Source organism: Panthera tigris, chromosome B3 (assembly GCF_018350195.1).
Source record: "Panthera tigris isolate Pti1 chromosome B3, P.tigris_Pti1_mat1.1, whole genome shotgun sequence".
Lineage (NCBI taxonomy): Eukaryota > Metazoa > Chordata > Mammalia > Carnivora > Felidae > Panthera > Panthera tigris.
Genome location: NC_056665.1, coordinates 48,037,521 through 48,057,999, shown reverse-complemented (window position 1 = coordinate 48,057,999; position 20,479 = coordinate 48,037,521). Strand labels below are relative to the sequence as shown.

The window sequence follows — 20,479 nt, the reverse complement described above, 5'->3', positions numbered from 1 at the left end:
AGCCAACACGTGGGTGCATCACTGAACTGGTTACTATGTGGGCAAGTGTGGCTTAATCCTGCCAGAATCTTGTGAGGAATGCATGAAGTACCTTTCAGGTCTGTCCTCAAGGCTGACAGGAAGAAGCATTTATCCCTTAATTCCTGTCCACTGTTGGCTGAGGGATGCCTCAGAGGGTGTTCACTCCCTGCCCCCACCAACAGCACCACACATTAGGACACTGTCAAGCACAGTCAGTGTAAACCCTCACAAGTGTTCTCCACAGCTGTCACTGAAATTAGAGGTGAGGCTAAGAGGGTATGAGGCAGGGCACAGCAAGCTTTTCACATGGGATATATTCTTAGTAATCTTATTTTGGCTTTTTCTACATTTTTTTGAAATCACTATATTTTTAATGCAGAAAATAGTACCATTAAGATTTTCCCATTTTATAAGTATACAATTGAATGACCGTTCATTATTTTCTAATCTTTTTTCTTTACAGACCTTTTAGTCTTTCTAGTTTTGTTTTTGCTTTCCTTTTTAGTATGTTTTTCCAGAGTAAAAGCTTTACCACCCAATACTAAATAATTGGATTAATTAATTCTAATATGTTTTCCTGATTTTGGTAAATTTCCACTTGTATCTTTATGATTCCCTTCCATATTCTTGCCCCATACTTGAATTTGTATTGTTTTTCTAAGTTACTGAGTTGGCTGCCTGGATAATTTTTTCTAGTATTTCTTGTTAAAAATTAATTGCCTCAACTTTAAGATACAAAACAGATGAACATAAGGGAAGGGAAGCAAAAATAATATAAAAACAGGGGGACAAAACATAAGAGACTCTTAAATATGGAAAACAGAGGGTTACTAGAGGGGTTGTGGGAGTGAGGATGGGCTAAATGGGTAAGGGGAATTAAGGAATCTACTCCTGAAATCATTGTTGCACAAATGCGAACTAATTTGGAGGTACATTAAAAAAATAAAATATAAAAAAAAATTTTAAAAAGATTAATTGCCTCAGAGATCAGTTTTATAAATCTGATAAGATTTTGATGTGTACTAATCTCATCCTCTAAATCACCTACAAATTTCCTCTTCAACCAATAATAACTGAAAATAATATTTTTAGATTTTCAGATAGAAGATGAAAATATTTGTAATTAATTTCTAGTGATGATAAATACCATTTCCCCTTGTATTATTCTGGTAAATTTTCTTTGGAAGTTTAATAGCTTTTAAAGTTATGTACTTCAGGGGCGCTCAGGGGCGCCTGGGTGGCTCAGTCAGTTAAGCATAGACTTTTGGCTCAGGTCATGATCTCACGGTTTGTGAGTTTGAGCCCCACGTCGGGCTCTGTGCTGTCAGCTCAGAGACCGGAGCCTGCTTCAGATTCTGCGTCTCCCTCTTTCTCTGCCCTTCCCCTGCTTGCACTCTGTCTCTCTGTCTCTCAAAAATAAATAAAACATTAAAAAAAATTTTCAAGTTATGTACTTCAATGCAATGTTACATAGAAGATTAAATGTTTATCCTGTAATACCCTCATTGTCAACTGTACCTTTCATCTGTGATATCTGGGATTCATTTGATGTTCTATCTATCTGATGCTAACCTTGCCTATTTGCTTCCCCTTGGTCCATATATACCTGTTACACCTTCATCCATCATTTTATTCTTAACTTTTTTGGGTAATTTGATATTAGGTATATATAAATGGATTACATTAAGTTGTTTTTAAAAAGAAATGTACATATTTTACATTTAAAAAATTTTTTAATGTATTATTTTTGAGAGAGAGAGAGAGAGAGAGAGAGAGAATGAATGGGGGAGGGGCAGAGAGAGAGGGAGACACAGAATCCGAAGTAGGCTCTAGGCTCTAAGCTGTCAGCACAGAGCCCAACGTGGAGCTTGAACCTACGAACCACAAGATCATGACCTGAGCCCAAGTCGGACACTTAACCAACTGAGCCACCCAGGTGTCCCTATATTTTACATTCTTACATGCAGTAATCATTAAGAATATACACCCAAAAGGGTTTTGATATCAATACATGGTAACTCTTTCCAGTTTATCTAAAATGATGTTTTGTTTTAGGAGAAAAATATTAAAAATAATGCTAATAACCAACAATCTATTGTATACTTGGCTATTCATGTATTTGTTGTATGAAGTCTTTGTTCAAACTTGTTGCTCATTAAAAAAATAGTTCTTTATTATTCTATTATTGAGTTATAAGTGTTCTTTTTATATTCTTAATAAAAGGTTTTTGTAAGATACACGTACAGAATACTATTTCCCAGATTGTGGCTTGCATTTACAATTTCCTAACAGTGTTAGTTTTGATGAAACCCAATTTGCAACTTTTTCCTTTATGGATCATACCTTTTTTACTGTACCAAAAAAATCTTCACCCTTCTCAAGGGTGAAGACTTTCTCCTCTGTTTTCTTCTAGAAATTTTGTAGTTTCAGCCTTTTTGTTTGTCACACTTATTTTGAGTTAATCTTTGTATATAATGAGACAGAAAATAATAAACTGGAGGGTAGGGAAAATAGGAAGAGGTTGATAATGGGTACAAAGTTCAGCCATAGGGCCTGAGGATCTAATGTAAAATGTGGTGATTAAAGTGAATAACACTGTATTATATAAGTGAAGTTTGCTAAAAGTCCAACTTAAGTGCTCTCTTCAAAAAGAAATTAAAAAAATAATTATGTGAGGTGATAGATGTATTAACTAGATGGGAGAATCATTCCCCAAAATAAACATATATCAAATCACCATAATGCTTTAAATATCTTACAAGTTTATATGTCAATTATACTTCAAGAAGTCAGTAAACTTGAAAAACCTGAGGCAAGAGTGACCAAAAAAACAAAGAAACAAATTACCAATATCAGGAATGAAACATGGGATAGCATTGGAGACCCTGCAGACATCAAAAGGATAATAAGGGAACAGTATGAATAATTCTACATACACGTTTGACAACTTAGACAAAAGGGATCACTTTCTCAAACACAAGTCACTAATAGTAACCAAATATGAAATAAGATCATTTGAATTAATCTATAACTATTAAGGACACTGAATTAATAATTTAAACCTCTCAAAAATAAAACTCCAGGGCCAGATGGTTTCATTGGAAAAGACTACCAAACATTTTAACAAAGCATTAAAACCAATTTTACACAATCTTCCAGAAAACATAAGAGGGAACACTTCTGCATTTATTTTATGAAGATCAGAATACCCTGATACCAATATGAAAACAGAAAACTAAAAAGCAATATTCCTCATGAATATGGATGAAAACATCCTTAGCATAATATTAGAAAATAGAATCCAGCCATATATTAAAAGACTTATACACCAATGCAAAGTGGGATTTATTCCAGTAATCAGACTGGTTCAATATTCAAAAAAAAATAAATGTAACCCGCCAAAGTAAAGAAAAAACACACAACGTTATCTATAGATATAAATAGATATCTATATAGATAGACAGATATAGATATCTATAGATATAAAAAAGCATTTGACAAACTTCATATCTCTTCATGATAAAAATCTTCAGAAAATAGGGTTAGAAGAGAACTTCCTCAACTTAATAAAGAGCATCTATCTACAGAACTACAATTAACAAAATGCTTTCCCTGAAGATAGACAACAAAGAAAGCCGATATCTATCTCATCACTGTTACTCATCACAGTGGTAGACAATGCTAGAAGTTTTAGCCAGAACAGTAAGGCAAGAAAAGGAAATAAAAAGGATACAGATAAAAAAGAATTAAAACTGTCCCTATTCTCAGAAAACATAACTGGGTAGGTAAAAAAAAAAAAAAAAAGAAAAGAAAAACAACTCCTACAGTACAAAGTTGTGAGATACAAGATAAATATAAAAAAAAGTTGTGAGATACAAGATAAATATAAAAAAAAAAAAAAAAAAAAGTGAATTCACTAGTAATGAGTCCGTGGACACTGAAATTAAAACTAAAATTCCATTTACAATTATTCAAAAAAAGAAATACTTAAATATAAAAACAAAGCACATACAGGATTTGTACGATGAAAACTATGAAACACAAGAAAAATACAAAGATGATCTAAATAAATGGAGAATCATACTATGTTCATGGACTGGTAGACTCAACAGTGAACACGTCAGTTCTCCCCAAATTGATACTTAGATTTAATGCAATTCCTCTCAAAATCCTAGAAGACTTACTTGTACTTAGAGACAAGATTATTCAAAAATATGTATGGAAAGGCTGGGGTGCCTGGGTGGCTCAGTCAGTTAAGTGTCCGACTTCGGCTCAGGTCATGATCTCGCGGTCTGAGTTCAAGCCCCACATCAGGCTCTGTGCTGACAGCTCAGAGCCTGGAGCCTGTTTCAGATTCTGTGTCTCCCTTTCTCTCTGACCCTCCCCCGTTCATGCTCTGTCTCTCTCTGTCTCAAAAATAAATAAACATTAAAAAAAAATTTTTTAAATATGTATGAAAAGGCTAAAGCAAATTTGAAGCATTACATAGCTACAATAACCAAAACTGTCTGGTATTGGTGGAGGGACAGATACATAGATCAACAGAACAAAATAGAGATCCCAGGAACAGATCCACACAAATATACTTAACTGTGTTTTAATAAAGTTGCAAAAGCAATTCAATGTAGGATAGAAAATCTTTTCAACAAATGATGTAGAGCAACTAAATATCTAAAAGCAAAAACCTTTGACCTAAGTTTCACATCCCACACAAAATATTAACTGAAAATAGATCACAGACTTAAATGGAAAAGGCAAAAAGTTTTAGGAAAAAAAGGAGAAATTCTTCAGGATCTAAGCAAAGACTTCCTAGAATTGATACCAAAGTATGATCTAAAAAAAATAAAATTAGCAAATTGGACCTCAGAGAAACTGAAAACATTTGCTTGGAAGAAGACCCTGTTAAAAAGATAAAAAGACAAGCTATAGACCAAGAGAAAATATATGAAACCCACATACCTGACAAATGACTAATATCTATAATACATAAAGAACTCTCAAAACTCTACGATAAATTGACAACACAATTAGAAAACTGGCCAATCATCTTGACTTGTGGTCAAGGTTTTTGATGTTGTTGAACATATATCCTGTGGTTTTCTGACTACTTATTCTATATATTAATGAGAAGGGATACTGAAATCTTCAACTATAATTATGGATTTGTCTCTTTCTCCTTTCAGTTTTACTTCATGCATTTTAAAGCTTTATTTAGGTTCATCCACCCTTTAGGACTATTATATCCTCTAGATGAATTTACCATGATTTCCAACACCACTTGCTTTTGATTAGTGTTTAGTATATCTCTCTCCATCCTTTTGTTTTTAAACTATATGTTTTCATATTTAAATTGTGTGTCTTATAGATAACACAGTTGAATCATACTTTCTATGCAGTTAGTGAACTGTTACCTAGGTATGACTTTTTTATCCAGCCTGAAAATTTCTCTTTTAATTGCAGTGATTATGCTATTTACACATAATGTAATTATCAATATGGCTGGGTTTAAATCTACTATTTTTCTACTGCTTCATCTCAAAATGATATTCTTCTCTATGTTAATCATTCTTTCCATTTCCAAAACTTACTTTTAGTTTCATCTTATGTATTTCAGCTTGTTCTTCCTGGTATAATTCTTGTCTCACTTGTTCCAAATCTTCACGTTGCCGCAGCATTTCTTCCAATTTCTGAGTCAGCTATTAAATTTTTAAAGAAACACACAAACATTAATAAGAAACAAATTCTATATCAAGTATTTCTGAATTTCTCCAATGTTAAAGAAGTGGCTATTTTAATACCATATTCTGAAGCTGCAGCCTTTTTTCCTCATTTTCTTGAACTTTTGCCATTCGATCTTCTTCTCTTTGTTGCTGCATGTTGGCAAACTCTATGATTTTTCTGTTTTCTTCTTCCATCTCCTCACGTTTCTTTTTTCTCCAGAGAGCCTGCTCTTTCTGAAACTCTTCTATGTACCTTCGAGTTACATTCATTTTTTCCAACTTTTGTTGTCTTTCCCTAAAAAAGCAATAGTTGAGTACAGTTTTATAGTACAAGAAATAATATAAATATAAAAATGTGTCATTTCCTTCAGTTGATAATGTGGGAAAAAACAGCCTTTCTATTTATAGTTTATTCATTCATTCATACCACAAACATTTTGAGTGTCCACTATGTACTGCTAAATATAATGACAGGTATGAATTTTCCAAGTAAAATACTACTTATACCTTTCCTCTAACCTATTAATGAAGTTTTATGCCTCTCACTTCAGAAAGGCACCAACCTGTTTACATAAGCCTAGCAGTACACTACACTTCAGTTGTCTAGCAAAGAAATGATCAGAAGACAAGTCCTCTGACACGATATGGGCACATTTAAGAAAAACAAAGGTTTAATCATTCTGTTACTTAATAAGCATTTGTTACCAGATAATTATCATGCTCACAAAGATAAACAGGAGTTGGACTCCGTTTATGTGATCGTAATAATTCCTGAGAACTTAGTATGTATTCAGCACTGTTCAGGTGCTTCTCCTCTTCACAACAAGCCTGACATAAATCTCATCTCAATTTTTAGGCATGTAAAGAAACTGGGATAAACTTACAATTGATCTTCTTCATAGATTTTCCTAACAATTTCATCAATCATGAGTTTCTCTTTCAGTAACTGCTCATAAGCTTCCTGCTTTTTCCTTTCTTGTTCCTCAAGTTGTTTCTCCAAGTCAAGATAATACTGTGCTTTTACTTTATTCCGTTTGTTCTCTGCAGCATTCTCTTCCTTTATTGCTCTCTCGTGTTCTTCCATCATGATTTTGGCTATTTCAGCATCACGTTTCTGTTATGAAAACAAAATTCATCTTTCTACTTTCAAATGTGAGTGCAGTATGATAGAATATTTCAAAACAGGTGAAATTGAATATTATAAAGTGTACTGCATAAAATATTTTCATCTGTCCAGGTAAATGCAAAGGTAAGTCACTGTTACTTGAAGGGTTTGAATGATGAGTCAAACCCTAAAGATGCTTTCCCATTCCTTCAAGTAGATCTCAAGGAAATACGAGATAAGTGTAACTAATAACTCCACGTGTGAGAAAATTAGAAAAACTCCGCATTTGAAAAACAGCAAAAATTTGAAAAAATTAGAAGCACTTTATTAATAACTGTTTTTAAAAAAAGCAGTAGTAATCTTTTCCTTTTATTTAAAATTCATGTAGGCAATTTTTAGCTCCATTATGTATCAGCTGCCCTTTACAGTAAGGATTGTACTCTTTTTCAGACAAGTCTCCTATTAACCAGCTCTAAGCAACTCTGAAGTTTCTCTCAGCCTAAACTTTCTTTCTTGCCACCAGCCTTTGAAGTCTCTCATTTTTCATTTATTAAATGCCCTTTATAATCACTTTAACTTAAAAGAGTCACATATATCATTGTGCCTGTTTTCTGTAGCTTTTAATTCACTCATTCAAGACCATTCCCTCTGAGTTAGAGACAATCTTACTTCTTAACTAGGTTAAACCTCTTATTTGTTTTGAGCATTTTGAAATCACTTAACAAAATAAGTTGTAAATTAAATATATTGAGGCAATTTTTATTACCCTTGACCATTATGATCACATACCAAATAGCATCAAATAGACAAGAAAAGATTAAAATGTGAATGTGAATGCCATTCCTAATCTAATTGAGGTTTTTAACATATACACTATTAATATGACTTGACCAAAATTCTTTCTCTTCTACTTTCTTAGCACGTGTTGTATTGGGTTCTTTAAAAAAATGTGAAATGACAAAAACATTTATGTACACACTGCCACACACTTATAGACATACAATGTTCTCATTTCACAGATTTAAGAAGACTAAAGCTCAGACAGACAGAGCCCATATTGGCACCTAGGTATCTTGACACCTAGTCAAGTTGTAAGACTATTTGACTTTAATTTTTGTGGACTCATTTTATTTAGAAAATAGTGGCAATTCTTTCAGGAGTCAGACTTAAATGTACAACTACCTGGAAAAACTTCAATGATCAGAATAAAACTGCAAACTACTGGTCAAAGAGTACACTGTTCATGTTCTACTTTATTTTTGTTTTTAATTTTATTTATTTTGAGAGAGAAAGAAAGAGAGAACATGAGGGGAGAAGCAGAGAGGGAGAGAGAAAATCTCACAAGGATGTGGGGTTGATCTCACGAAGCATGAGATCATGACCTAAGCCAAAATCAAGAGTTGGACCAACTCCTGGCTCAGCTTAACCAACTGAGCCACCCAGTTGCCCCAGTTCCACTTTATTTTTGAAAGGGTAGAAAAGAACTACATGGCTTAGGAAATGAGGTCTCCTCATGCTCTCCTACCACCTGCCACGCCAAAGGCAATCCCAGTTAACAGCATGCTGTGCAACCCTTCAGACTTTTCCTGTACTAACACACATGCATGCACATCACTGTGGCCAGCATCTATTCTTATGAGATGCCTATGTTGCATTGTGCTGGTTAAGTATTTTGATATTATTCCTCTAATTGTATGTGTGCATCAACATATATGTGTTGAAATATATACACATATGTTAATATACAGTTTTTAAAAAATAAAGACGGTCTGTGATGTGTATTTCTCTCCAACTTGATTTTTCTGCAACTTTTTTTTTCTTTTTAACCTAAAATATAACTTTAAAAGCCACAACATTTACCTCTACCTCTTCTTTTTAATAGCTTATAATCCTTGAAAGGGATCCAAGAGAGAGGAAACTCTACAACCAAAATGCTCTATGTATTAATAGAGAAACGAGAGAAAAGAACTTCTAAGATTGTGTACTATTGCAATCAGACCTTTTCATCGATGTCTAGCCTTTCCAGGGGACCATGAGGGCTCACGTGATGGTGTGCACGCTGCTTTTCAGAATTAACTCAATAAACCCTATTTTACATTTACTGTAGCACCACTAGTGAGTGTGTCTAAAACTCCTTTGCCCAAGAGTAACTCTTGCCCTGAATCTGGCAGTATGTCAGGAGTTAGAAAAGGGAATAAATAGAGGAAAAAAGATAGAGATAGCTACTTACAAAACAGGAAAGTTTCCTGCTTAAAATTATAAAATAGTTCACTTTTTAAAACATTTAACAAATGCAAAATCTAGTAACATTCTAAAATGAATTGATCACACTAACAACTTGTACTGTATTGGTTTGTCAAAGAATTATCAGTCAGAGACCACAAAGAATGCTCAGACTTACTGAGTATAGCTATTCATTCTAAACAGCAACCACATTCTTTGTGTCTCTGAAAGGCTCTAATATTAAATTAAACAAGGCTCACTATTGAATAATTTCTGAGTTTCTATACCTTAAGGATCTGAAAAGCATAAAAGTATTTAAGAAATCTAGCAGTGTAAATTCTTCATAGTATGTAGCAATTTTCAAAAAATTGGTCTATTGTTGGTTTTCTAAATGAAGCTAAAAATATAGAAAACATAATGACCAGAAACATGATTACCATTTGCTCATGTTTAATGGCATCCTTCTCTGCAATCTGAGCTGCCCTTTCTTTATTCATGTAAGCTGCTTTTAATTTCTTCTCCAATTCTCTGAGCTCAATACTGTTTAAAAAAAAAAGACAGAAATTTAAAATTGAGGACCACATTTTCGTCTTAAAAATCTGTACCTGAAATTTAAAATAATTTTTTTCTAAATGTATATTTATATTAAATATCTTGAAAGTTAATACTCTTTTCTCTCTTCATCTAAAGAAAAATCAGAATGAAAATGAGGCATTATAATTAATTTTCCAGACAAAACAACTGTTTTATTTCCAATAATCATCACTAAAAATCTTTTTGCCAGTGCCTGACTCAGAGAAGATGCTTTATCAATATTGGTTAAAATTTCTGTCCAGCTACTGACACTATTGAGCTACAAGAACTATAGTGGAGGGGTTGTAAACACTCTGAAAGCCATGACTATTTTTTGATGATTAATGATGGAGAGGAATGACCATGGGCAAGTTTGCTTCACTTCTCTGGGCTTGTTTACTTACCTGTTAAAAATGAGGATCACCCTCAGAAAACCTCTGAACTGCTTTTCAATCTATCCCTTCCCTAACTATAGTGGAAAATAATATACCATACACAACTTTTCATTTTAATGTGCCAGTCATATTTCTGAATATGAGAATTCTGAGTCAGAAGGGTACTTAGATGTCACTTAGAAGCACATCTTGGGGCACTGGGGTGGCTCTATAAGTTGAGCATCTGATTCTTAATTTCAGCTCAGATCATGATCCCAAGGTCGTGGGAGCCCCCACGTGGATCATGGAGCCTGCCTAAGATTCTCTGTCACCCTCTCCCTCTCCCCTTCCTTGACTCGTGCATGCTGTTTCAAAAAATTAAGTTAAATTAAAAAAAATTTTTTTAAGCACATCTTAATTCTTACTAGAACAGAGGCACTCACCTAATTATAAACAATTTAGAAGTACCCTACACCTCCAAAGAGACAATCATGGGTAGGGAAGAGAGCTATTCTTGGTATTGTGATGTGTCCTTCTTGCCCTCACTGCTGTAGTTGTAAATGTATGGGACACAAGATTGCCTTCTTTCATAAAAGTAATAATATAAATGAGGATTAAGTTTCTAGGTTAGTCCACATATTTTACTCTAAGGAGCTGACATATTTACAAGAGTTTTTGTTGGATTAGAGCTAGGTACTAATATTAGTAAGCCAATGTACATACCCAATCCCAATTTATAATATTACCTCTCCAAAACAAAGTGCATCAAATTCCAAACAACTAACATGCAAATAAATGACTTTCATTTGAAGGACAAATGCACAGATTTCTATTGGATATATACCTAGGAATGAGATTTCTGAGTCACAGGGTAGGCTGTATTCAAATTTCATAGAAAATGCCAGCTTTCCATGCTCTGTACAGAGATTTACACTCATAGTGCTTCAGTACCCCCACTGCTACACATCCCAGCAACACTTTTTAGTCGTGTCATTCTTTTTCATTTTAACCACTCTTGTGGGTAAAATATCACTGTGGTTTTAATTTGTTTCCCTAATAAAATGAAACTCAGACCTTTTCATATGTTTGAATCATTTCTGTGAAGTCATTCATCTTCTGTGAAGTTTTTGTTCAAGAATTTTTTGCCCACTTTTAGACTAAATTGTCTACTTCTTGTTACAGAAGAGTTCTTTGTATGTTCTTAATATAAGTCTCTTGTTAGTTACAATCATTGCAAATATTTTATTCCAGTCTGTACTTACTCTTATAGCTGTTTCTTTAGATGAAGAGAAGTTTTCTAATTCACCCATCTGTTTCTTCATTGTCAATGACTTTTGTGTCATGTTTTAAGAAATGTTGCCTACTGCACAGACATAAAGTTATTTTCTTTTGTTAGTCTCTCAAAATTTTGTTTCACCATTGACTTTTAGACTATAATCATTCAAGAATTGAATTCTGTGTGTAGAGTGAGGTAAAAAATCAAGTTCGTTTTTGTATATATGGCTATTTAATTGATGCAGTACCATTTTATAAAGATGTCCATTTCTGAATGTTCTGCACTACCATTGTAGTGCCAGGGATCTGCAGTGTCATAAAGTTTAAGTGTGCATATATGCATGGATCCATTTTTGAATATCCCATCCCATCATTCCTCAACTGGGGTTCCATAAGAGAACTAAGCCTCACAGAAAATGGAGTCTATATTTTAATTCTCTCATAGACGGTACATAGCAGGCATTGTTTTAGATCCACAGGAAGTAAGTTAATTCATTACAAATGCCGTAGGCCATTAGGGTTTAAATTTTCTGGTTGAAAAGATCTGCTCCATCCTATTTCATCAATCCATTTGTTTATTCTGTGCTAAAACCACAATATCTTAATTATTATAGCTTTATAATAAGTATTCATATCCTAAAGAATAAGTCTCCAATTTTGGTCTTCTTAAAGATTGTCTTAGCCATTCTAGGTACTTTGCATTTCCATATACATTTTAGAATAAGCTTGTCAAATGTCATAATAAACAATACTGGCTGAGATTCTGATTAGGATTATACTGAATTTATATATCAGTTTGACATGTTTACAATACTGAGTCTTCAATTTTATAAACATGGCACATCCTTCCAATTATTTAGGTTTTTAAAAACTCTATTGATAATAGTTTTTCTTCAGTGTTGAGGTTTTACACCTCTTTCATTAGTTACTTACTTTTCTATGCTCTTGTACAAATTATTTTAAAACTTTCATTAATTGTTGCTAATTTACAGAAATACAATTAATGTTGTATATTGACTTCACATCCAACAACACTGCTGAACTTATTTTTATAATTTATACATAGATTCTTTTGGATTCTCTACATACACAATCATATCATCTGGTAATAATGAAAGTTCTATTTCTTTACTGACAATCCTAACAACTTTCATTTACTTTTCTTGCCTTATTGCACTGGCTAGTGTGCCCAATACAATTATTAAGAGAAGCTGTTATAGCAAGCATTCCTGTCTTCTTAATATAAGTAAAGTGTTTAATGTTTGCCATTAAGAATGATGTTACTGTAAACTCCTTTTATTCCTAATTTGCTAATCCTCTTTTAATCTTAGAGTGATGTTGATTTCTACCAATTGGTTTTTTTCTGCTCATACAGTTTTTCTATTATATTCTGTTCATCGGATGAATTACACTTACTGATTTTCTAATGTTAAAACAAGTTTGTATTCTTAGAATAAGTTAAATTTAGTCAGATTTTTATCTTTCTCACACACTGTTGGATTTGACATTAACTAATTTCAGATTACAGTAGCTAAATTCAAGAGAAAAATTAGTCTATAATGTTCTTACCCTACTCAGGTACTGATCTGATTACAATCAATTGGAAAGTGTTTCTTCTTTTCCCACTCTGCAAAACTATGTGAGATCGGGGTTATTATTTGAATGTTTGGTAAAATTCACCAACCACCTAGCTATGTAGGTTTCTTTGTTAAAAAGGTTAATTATACGTGTAATATCTTCAAAAGTTATAGAAACATTTATGTTTCTGTTTCTACATATGCCAGTTTGGTAAATAGTTCTATTTAAGAATTTATCTAATTTTCAAATTTATTTGTATCAAATTATTCACAATATCTTGCTATGATCTAGTAAACATTTGTATGATCTACAGTGATATCTTATCATCCATTCCTAAAATTGGTTATTTATGCATTCATTCTCTTTTACACTATACCATTCTAACCAGAGGTAATCAATTTTATTAGCCTTTTTAAAGGCACAATTCTGGATTTCATTCTACTTTATGTTTACATTCTAATTCATTTGTTTCTGCTCTTATTATTCTCTTCCTACATTCTTTTTATAATCATTCCAGATGGAAATTTGGTGTACATTCTCTAATATCCAGATTGAGCCTTCATTTCTAATAGTCATTTCAGATTATAAATTACTCTTGAGCAACAGCTTTAGCTAAACCCCATAAGTTTGAGGGTTTTCATATTATAATTTTTTTATTGTGGTACAATACAAGAAAGAAAAATTTGCCATTTTTAACTATTTTAAGTGTACAATTCAGTGGTGTTAGTTGCATTCACAATGTTCTACAACGATCATCACTATTTCTAAAACTTTTTCATCATTCTAAATAGAAATGCTGTACTCATTTAAGCAGTAACTTCCCATTCCTCTCTTTTCCTAGCCTCTGGTAATCTCTTACTACTTTTTGTCTCTATAAATTTACCTGTTCTAGTTATTTCACATAAGTGGATTTACACAGTAATTTATCCTGTTGTGTCTGGCTTACTGCACTTAACATATTGCTTTCAAGGTTCAGCCATATTGTAGCATGTATCAGAACTTCATTCCTTTTCATAACTGAATGATATTCCACTGTATATACATACCAAAGTTGTTGATGGACAACGGGGTTGTTCCTACCTTTTGCTATTGTGAATAATGCTGCATTAAACATTAATGTACAAATATCTGATTAAGCCTCAATTTTCAATCCTTGTGGGTATCTACCTAGATAGATCATACGGCAGTTCTATATTTAACTTTTTGAGAATTGTCAAACTATTTTCCACAGTGCTTGCACCATTTTATGTTCCTACCAGCAATGTCCAAGGGTTCCAATTTATCCACATCTTCACCAGCATTTACTTTCCATTTTTTTATTAAAGCTATCCTATCAATTTCCCTAATGACTTAATGATGTTGAGTGTTTTTTTTTCATGCGCTTATTGCCCCTTGTCTGTCTTCTTTGGAGAAATCTCTTAAGTACTTTGCCTATGTCCAAACTGTTGAATTGTAGGAATCATTTATATATTCTGGATATTAAATTCTTTTTTTTTAAGTTTTTTAATGTTTATTTTGAGAGAGAGAGAGAGAGAGAGAGAGAATGGACAGGGAGGGGCAGAAACAGAGAGGGAGACACAGAATCTGAAGTAGGCTCCAGACTCCGAGCTATCAGCACAGAGCTATCAGCACAGAGCCTGATGCAGCTGTGAGATCATGACCTGAGCAGAAGTCAGACACTTCACTGACTGAGCCACCCAGGCGCCCCAAGGATATTAAAATCTTATCAGAGATGTAATTTGCTTTTCTAGTCTGAGTTGGTTAGGAGTTATGTGTAACAGAGATGAGCATCTTGTGTCAATCCTACAGGTAGCTACCAGGTAGGTTCAAACATACATACATAATAATTTTCTAATAAGATCTGATCTGCTCTCCTCTCTCCAGAATGAGGGACAGATACTCACAATATAGGCTACTACTTTCAAGACTGCCTTAGAGCTGGGAGGGGATGGAGCAAGGACAAATGAAAAAACTACAAAGCTTTGCTCCCATTTATAAGTTGCCTTTTTCTTGATTCAGCATTCACTTGGTTGCTATGAACCTTTGACTGTTCGAACTGTACCGCCATCAGGAACAAAGTGGCTATGTGTTTAATAAAGGAAGCCTATCTCTGTCTCCTCTTTGAGCCAGTGTTTGCTAAACTTAACTATCAATTATATATGAGATACTTGTTTTTGCTTTTATAAAACTATATATTAACTATATAGTACATGTATAGCTGCTAATTATGTAATTATAAATTGTATAATTAATTATATAATTAAGCATAATAATTTTAAATAACTAACTGAAATTATTAATCACACATAATTATTGATCTGTGGTATAATTTTAAAAAAGACTTCTAAAAATAGGAAGTGACTAAAAAAATAAAAAAATAAAAATAGGAAGTGATTGTCCCATCTCAAGGTAAAAGCAGTGATAAAATTAAACTGTCTTTTAAATATTTTCTTGGATTAAAAAATCATGTGTTCAAAGATCAAATAACAAAGAATCTCATGACTTTCAAAGTCAATTATTTTCAAAATAAATGTCAATGAGCTTTAAAAATTTACCTTGGGTTTTAAAAATTCATTTCTTTTAGATTTAAAGAGGCTAATCTTACTATACATGGTTTTTAATCACTTAGGATGTATTTTGAATATCACTGCAAACATTTCCTTGATTTGAGAACTGCCAATTTGCAGATGAAAACACTGATCAGAAAACTGGTCCCTTTCTGCACGTCAGTCACAATTCCATCACGGCTTATGCACAAAATTAAAAACTCTTAGCAGTTTTGACACTGCTAAGAAGTACCATACGCTATTTGAAAAAGCACTCAGCTGAATGACTTCTGCCTTAAATTTGAAGAAAATTTTCAAAAATATAGTATTCTAGATGGGCCATTATTTTCTTTCAGCCCTTTCAATACATGGACTTCGCGTTTTCACTGTTACTTTCAAAATCGAGTTGTACTTCTGATTGTTGCTCCTCTGAACGTAATAGTCTTTTGAGGGGCTGCTTTTGTGATTTTCATAGTTTTATTTATTGTTGGATTTCAAAAGTTTGACTAGGATAAGTACAGGTATAGTTTTCAACATTTGTTGTGTTTTAACCTGTGGCTTTATGTCTTTTATCATTTTTGGACATTCTTGGCCAATATCTCTTCAAAGAGATAGAAAGCCCTTATCTCTTTCAAGCTTTCTTTTGTATTTTTCTATCTTTTTGTCTCTCTGTGCTTCATTCTGGATATTTTCCACTGGCCTGCTTGCACATGACTCTCTTCATCTGTTTCTTTCTAATAAAATCAAATTGAATTCTGTATTAGTGAAGTAAAACATACACAAAGGTGCAAAAATCTTAAACATAAAGTTTATTAAAATGTTGAACACCTTGCCATATGCTTATTGGCTAAGCTCTGCTTCAGTTCTTAACTCTCAGCCATACTTTTGGAATCAGCAAAGCTTCCAAAAGAAATGCAGCTTCAAATGCCAAGCTTACCATTCTGGTTTTCTTCTTTCCCAGATCTGACTTTTATACTTTCTCCAGATAACCTGTTCTCAGAGGGAGCAATTATTGGAATCACTTTGTCTAAAAATTGCTAGAAGTAGAAAGTTCCTCCATTTCATTTTTAGATCAGTGAATTAGACAAAAATATGATGAAATATTTGTTTCATCTTCAGATAACATAAAACCACAAGGGATAGCTCATATGATTGGAGAATTAATGTCCAAAAAGACAGTTTGCGACTAGAACAATACGAAGACATTAGTGGCAATTTTAAATCTTTAAGAATTAGTAAAAGAATTTGATAAAAGTTATAGACCCAGAAAAACACACATGGGTACATCTGTCAAACATATAAATATAAATTAATGAAGTTTAGAATCCCTGAAGGTCACCCATGGGTCATAGTCCTACAGGAAGTTTGGCTCAGTTAAGAAAAAATGTAACAATTATCAAAGTAAATAAATTTCTATTATATTCAACTATGTAAGTATAGGATGGGTATTTAGTTAGCCCTGAGTTTTAACCAACAGCGTGACATGGCTGCTCCTAATAAGTAATTCTGTCTTAGGCAACATTAAGAAACATATTTTAGAACAATGTGGTTAACAGTCCCTCTAGTACGGGTATTAAGCAATACCCTGGAGCATTACACATAATTATGGGGGTAATATTTTGTTAAGGACCAATAATCATGTAAATTATATCTACAGAAGAGAACCAGGATGGTGAAGCTTGAAATTATACTATATGTGAAACAAATGAAGGAATGAAGGATGTTTAACTTATAGAGTAAAACATTTATGGGATTCATAAATATGAAAGGATATCCTAAATAAGCACTAAATTTGTTTGTTTTTTATTAGATAGCAGAAATGAGATAAATTCATGAAAGTTACAAGGAAATTAATTTTGAAACAATATGGGGGAAAGATATTCAGAGTTACAGCTGAATGAAAAAAGAAGTTCTATGGCAATCACTAGAGGTGTTGACCCATAGTTGACCAGCCACTTTCCAGTAATACTGGGGTAGAAAATTCAATTATGTAAGGTTTCACTTAAGAGTAGGATTCATGAGTCTATTTTTTAGGTCATTTAAAAAATTACATTTAGAGGAAAGATAAGAAAGTGATATTTATTTTCACCTTAAACACTACTTTGAATACAACTTCTTTTCTCAAATGAATATATACAGGACTTAAAGCAGTAAGCATTTCCAGACAAAATATTAACTAAGTGCAATGATACAAAGAAAGAAATTTCACTTTCAGGTGCCAAGCATAACATAAATAGTTTAAAGGCAAAAACAAAATAACTGAAATTTATAAAGGCCAAGATACCTGTTTTCTCTTACTTGTTGCCTCATCTTCTCATCCTTTAGACTTTCATGTTTTAGTTTGGCCAATTCCATAGCCAATTTTTCTTCTTGTTCAATCTGAAGTTCCCTCAATCTTTTGTTTTCTTCTGCCTGAATTTTTTTAAAACAGAAACTTCAATTATTTGTCCTTCAGAATCAGATATATTTTTTCCTCAAGGAAGACTCTGTTTTGTAACAGAAAACTTCAAGTGCCTTCGGAGCAACAACCATTTGTGTTTTATTTTAAAATACAAAACGCTATTTCAATCAACACTTTCCCAAACATTTTACCATAGAAAATGTCAGATATCTATATATAGTAGTATCATATAAGTAGTAAGAATATTAAAATACACCCTCAAGTAGCATTACTCATTTTCAATAACTACCAATATTTTGTCAACCTTTTTTCTTTGTTCTTCTACTCCAATTTCATTTTTTTCTTTGTTCTTTTTTGCTAGACTATTTAAAACATATCCTAGATATGTCATTACCATATAAGTAATTCAGTATTGATCTCTATCTGATAAGAATTTCATCTCATATAACAACCATACCATTAACATGTCTAAATAACAGTTATTCCTTAGTAAGGTGTAGTCCATTTTCAGGTTTTCCCAATTGTCTCAAAGATGCTTTTAGTTTGCTTTTTCAAATCAAAATCCAAACAAGGTCCACATGTGGCATCTAGTTATAAGTTCTGTAATAGTCATCCCATACACACATTTTTCCCCTCAAGCCATTTATTTGTTGTAGAAATTAGTACATGTAGCCTGTAGAATGTCCTACATTCTGAATTTGACTGATTGCTTCTCCAGGATACCATTTAACTTGTTTCTCTTTTGTATCACAGGTAAAATGGTAGAAGAATCTACAGGCTTAACTAAATTCTGTATTTGGAAGGAATAAGCACATGAAAAGATGTTCACTATCATTAGCATTCAGGAAATGCTGATTAAAATTACAACGACAGATCACTACAAACCTATTACAATGGCTAAAATGAAAAATAATGGAAAACCAAATGTTGGTGAGAAATTGTTTGCTGGGTGGGAATGTAAAATGATAGAGCAACTCTGGAAAACAGTTTGGTAGTTTGTTATAAAGCTAACATACAATTACCATATAACTCAGTAACTTCACTCAAGCATTTATCCCAGAGAAATGAAAACTTATGTTTATTTAAAAACCTATATCCAGAATTGGACCCACAAATGTATGGCTAACTAATCTTTGACAAAGCAGGAAAGAATATCCAAAGGAAAAAAGTCTCTTTAACGAATGGTGCTAGGAGAACTGGACAGCAACATGCAGAAGAATGAAACTAGACCACTTTCTTTCACCATTCACAAAAATAAATTCAAAATGGATGAAGGACCTAAACGTGAGACAGGAAGCCATCAAAACCCTAGAGGAGAAAGCAGGGAAAAACCTCTGTGACTTCAGCTGCAGCAATTTCTTGCTTGACACATCTACAAAGGTAAAGAAATTAAAAGCAAAAATAAACTATTGGGACCTCATCAAGATAAAAAGTTTCTGCACTGCAAAGGAAACAATCAACAAAACTAAAAGGCAACCAAAATAATGGGAAAAGATATTTGCAAATGACATTCTGGGTAATAAGGGCTAGTATCCAAAATCTATAAAGAACTCACCAAACTCTACATCTGAAAAACAAATAATCCAGTGAAATAGTGGGCAGAAGACATGAATAGACACTTCTCTAAAGAAGACATCCAGATGGCCAACAGGCACATGAAAAGATGCTCGACGTCACTCCTCATCAGGGAAATACAAATCAAAACCACACTGAGATACCACCTCGTGCCAGTCAGAGTGGCTAAAATGAACAAATCAGGAGACTACAGATGCTGGAGAGGATGTGGAGAAACAGGGACCCTCTTGCACTGTTGGTGGGAAGCAAACTGGTACAGCCGCTCTGGAAAACAGTATGGAAGTTCCTCAAAAAATTAAGAATAGACCTACCCTATGACCCAGCAATAGCACTGCTAGGAATTTACCCAAGGGATACAGGAGCGCTGATGCATAGGGGCACTTGTACCCCAATGTTTATAGCAGCACTTTCAACAATAGCCAAATTATGGAAAGGGCCTATATGTCCATCAACTGACGAATGGATAAAGAAGATGTGGTTTATATATACAATGGAATACTACTTGGCCATGAGAAAGAATGAAATCTGGCCATTTGTAGCAACGTGGATGGAACTGGAGAGTATTATGCTATGGGAAATAAGTCAGGCACAGAAAGACAGATGCCATATATTTTCGCTCATATGTGGATCCTGAGAAACTTAACAGAAGACCAGGGGGGAGGGGAAGGAAAAAAAAAAGTTAGAGAGGGAGGGAGCCAAACCCTAAGAGACTCTTAAATACTGACAACAAACTGAGCGTTGATGGGGGTGGGGGAGAGGGGAAAGTGACAGATGGGCATTGAGGAGGGCACCTGTTGGGATGAACACTGGGTGTTGTATGAAACAAGTTTGACAATAAATTATATATTAAAAAATAATAAAAAAATAAAAATAAATAAAAACCTGTATCCAAATGTTTACAGATTTATTCAAAATAGCCAATAATGGAAATAAACAGACAAATGCTACCAGGTGAATAGTGAGATAAACTGTGATACATCCTACCATGGAGGACTGCTCGACAACAAAAGGGAACGAAATAGTGACACTAGCAACAACTTGGATGAATTTCTAGCAATTAAGCTGAGTGAAAAAATCCAATCCCAATA

General features: G+C 33.3%; 1 protein-coding gene across 1 annotated transcript in view; it reads right to left on the bottom strand.

Moving 5' to 3' along the window:
• The window catches only part of MNS1 (meiosis specific nuclear structural 1), a 47,178-nt gene that overhangs the window by 10,361 nt on the left and 16,338 nt on the right, over positions 1–20,479 (bottom strand). Inside the window, exons 3-7 of the mRNA XM_007081880.3 lie at positions 17,700–17,827; positions 9,507–9,609; positions 6,626–6,855; positions 5,820–6,036; positions 5,610–5,717 (exon numbers count right to left, since the gene is read on the bottom strand). Coding sequence (XP_007081942.1) covers positions 5,610–5,717; positions 5,820–6,036; positions 6,626–6,855; positions 9,507–9,609; positions 17,700–17,827 — 786 coding nt within the window. The remainder of the gene's footprint in view (positions 1–5,609; positions 5,718–5,819; positions 6,037–6,625; positions 6,856–9,506; positions 9,610–17,699; positions 17,828–20,479) is intronic.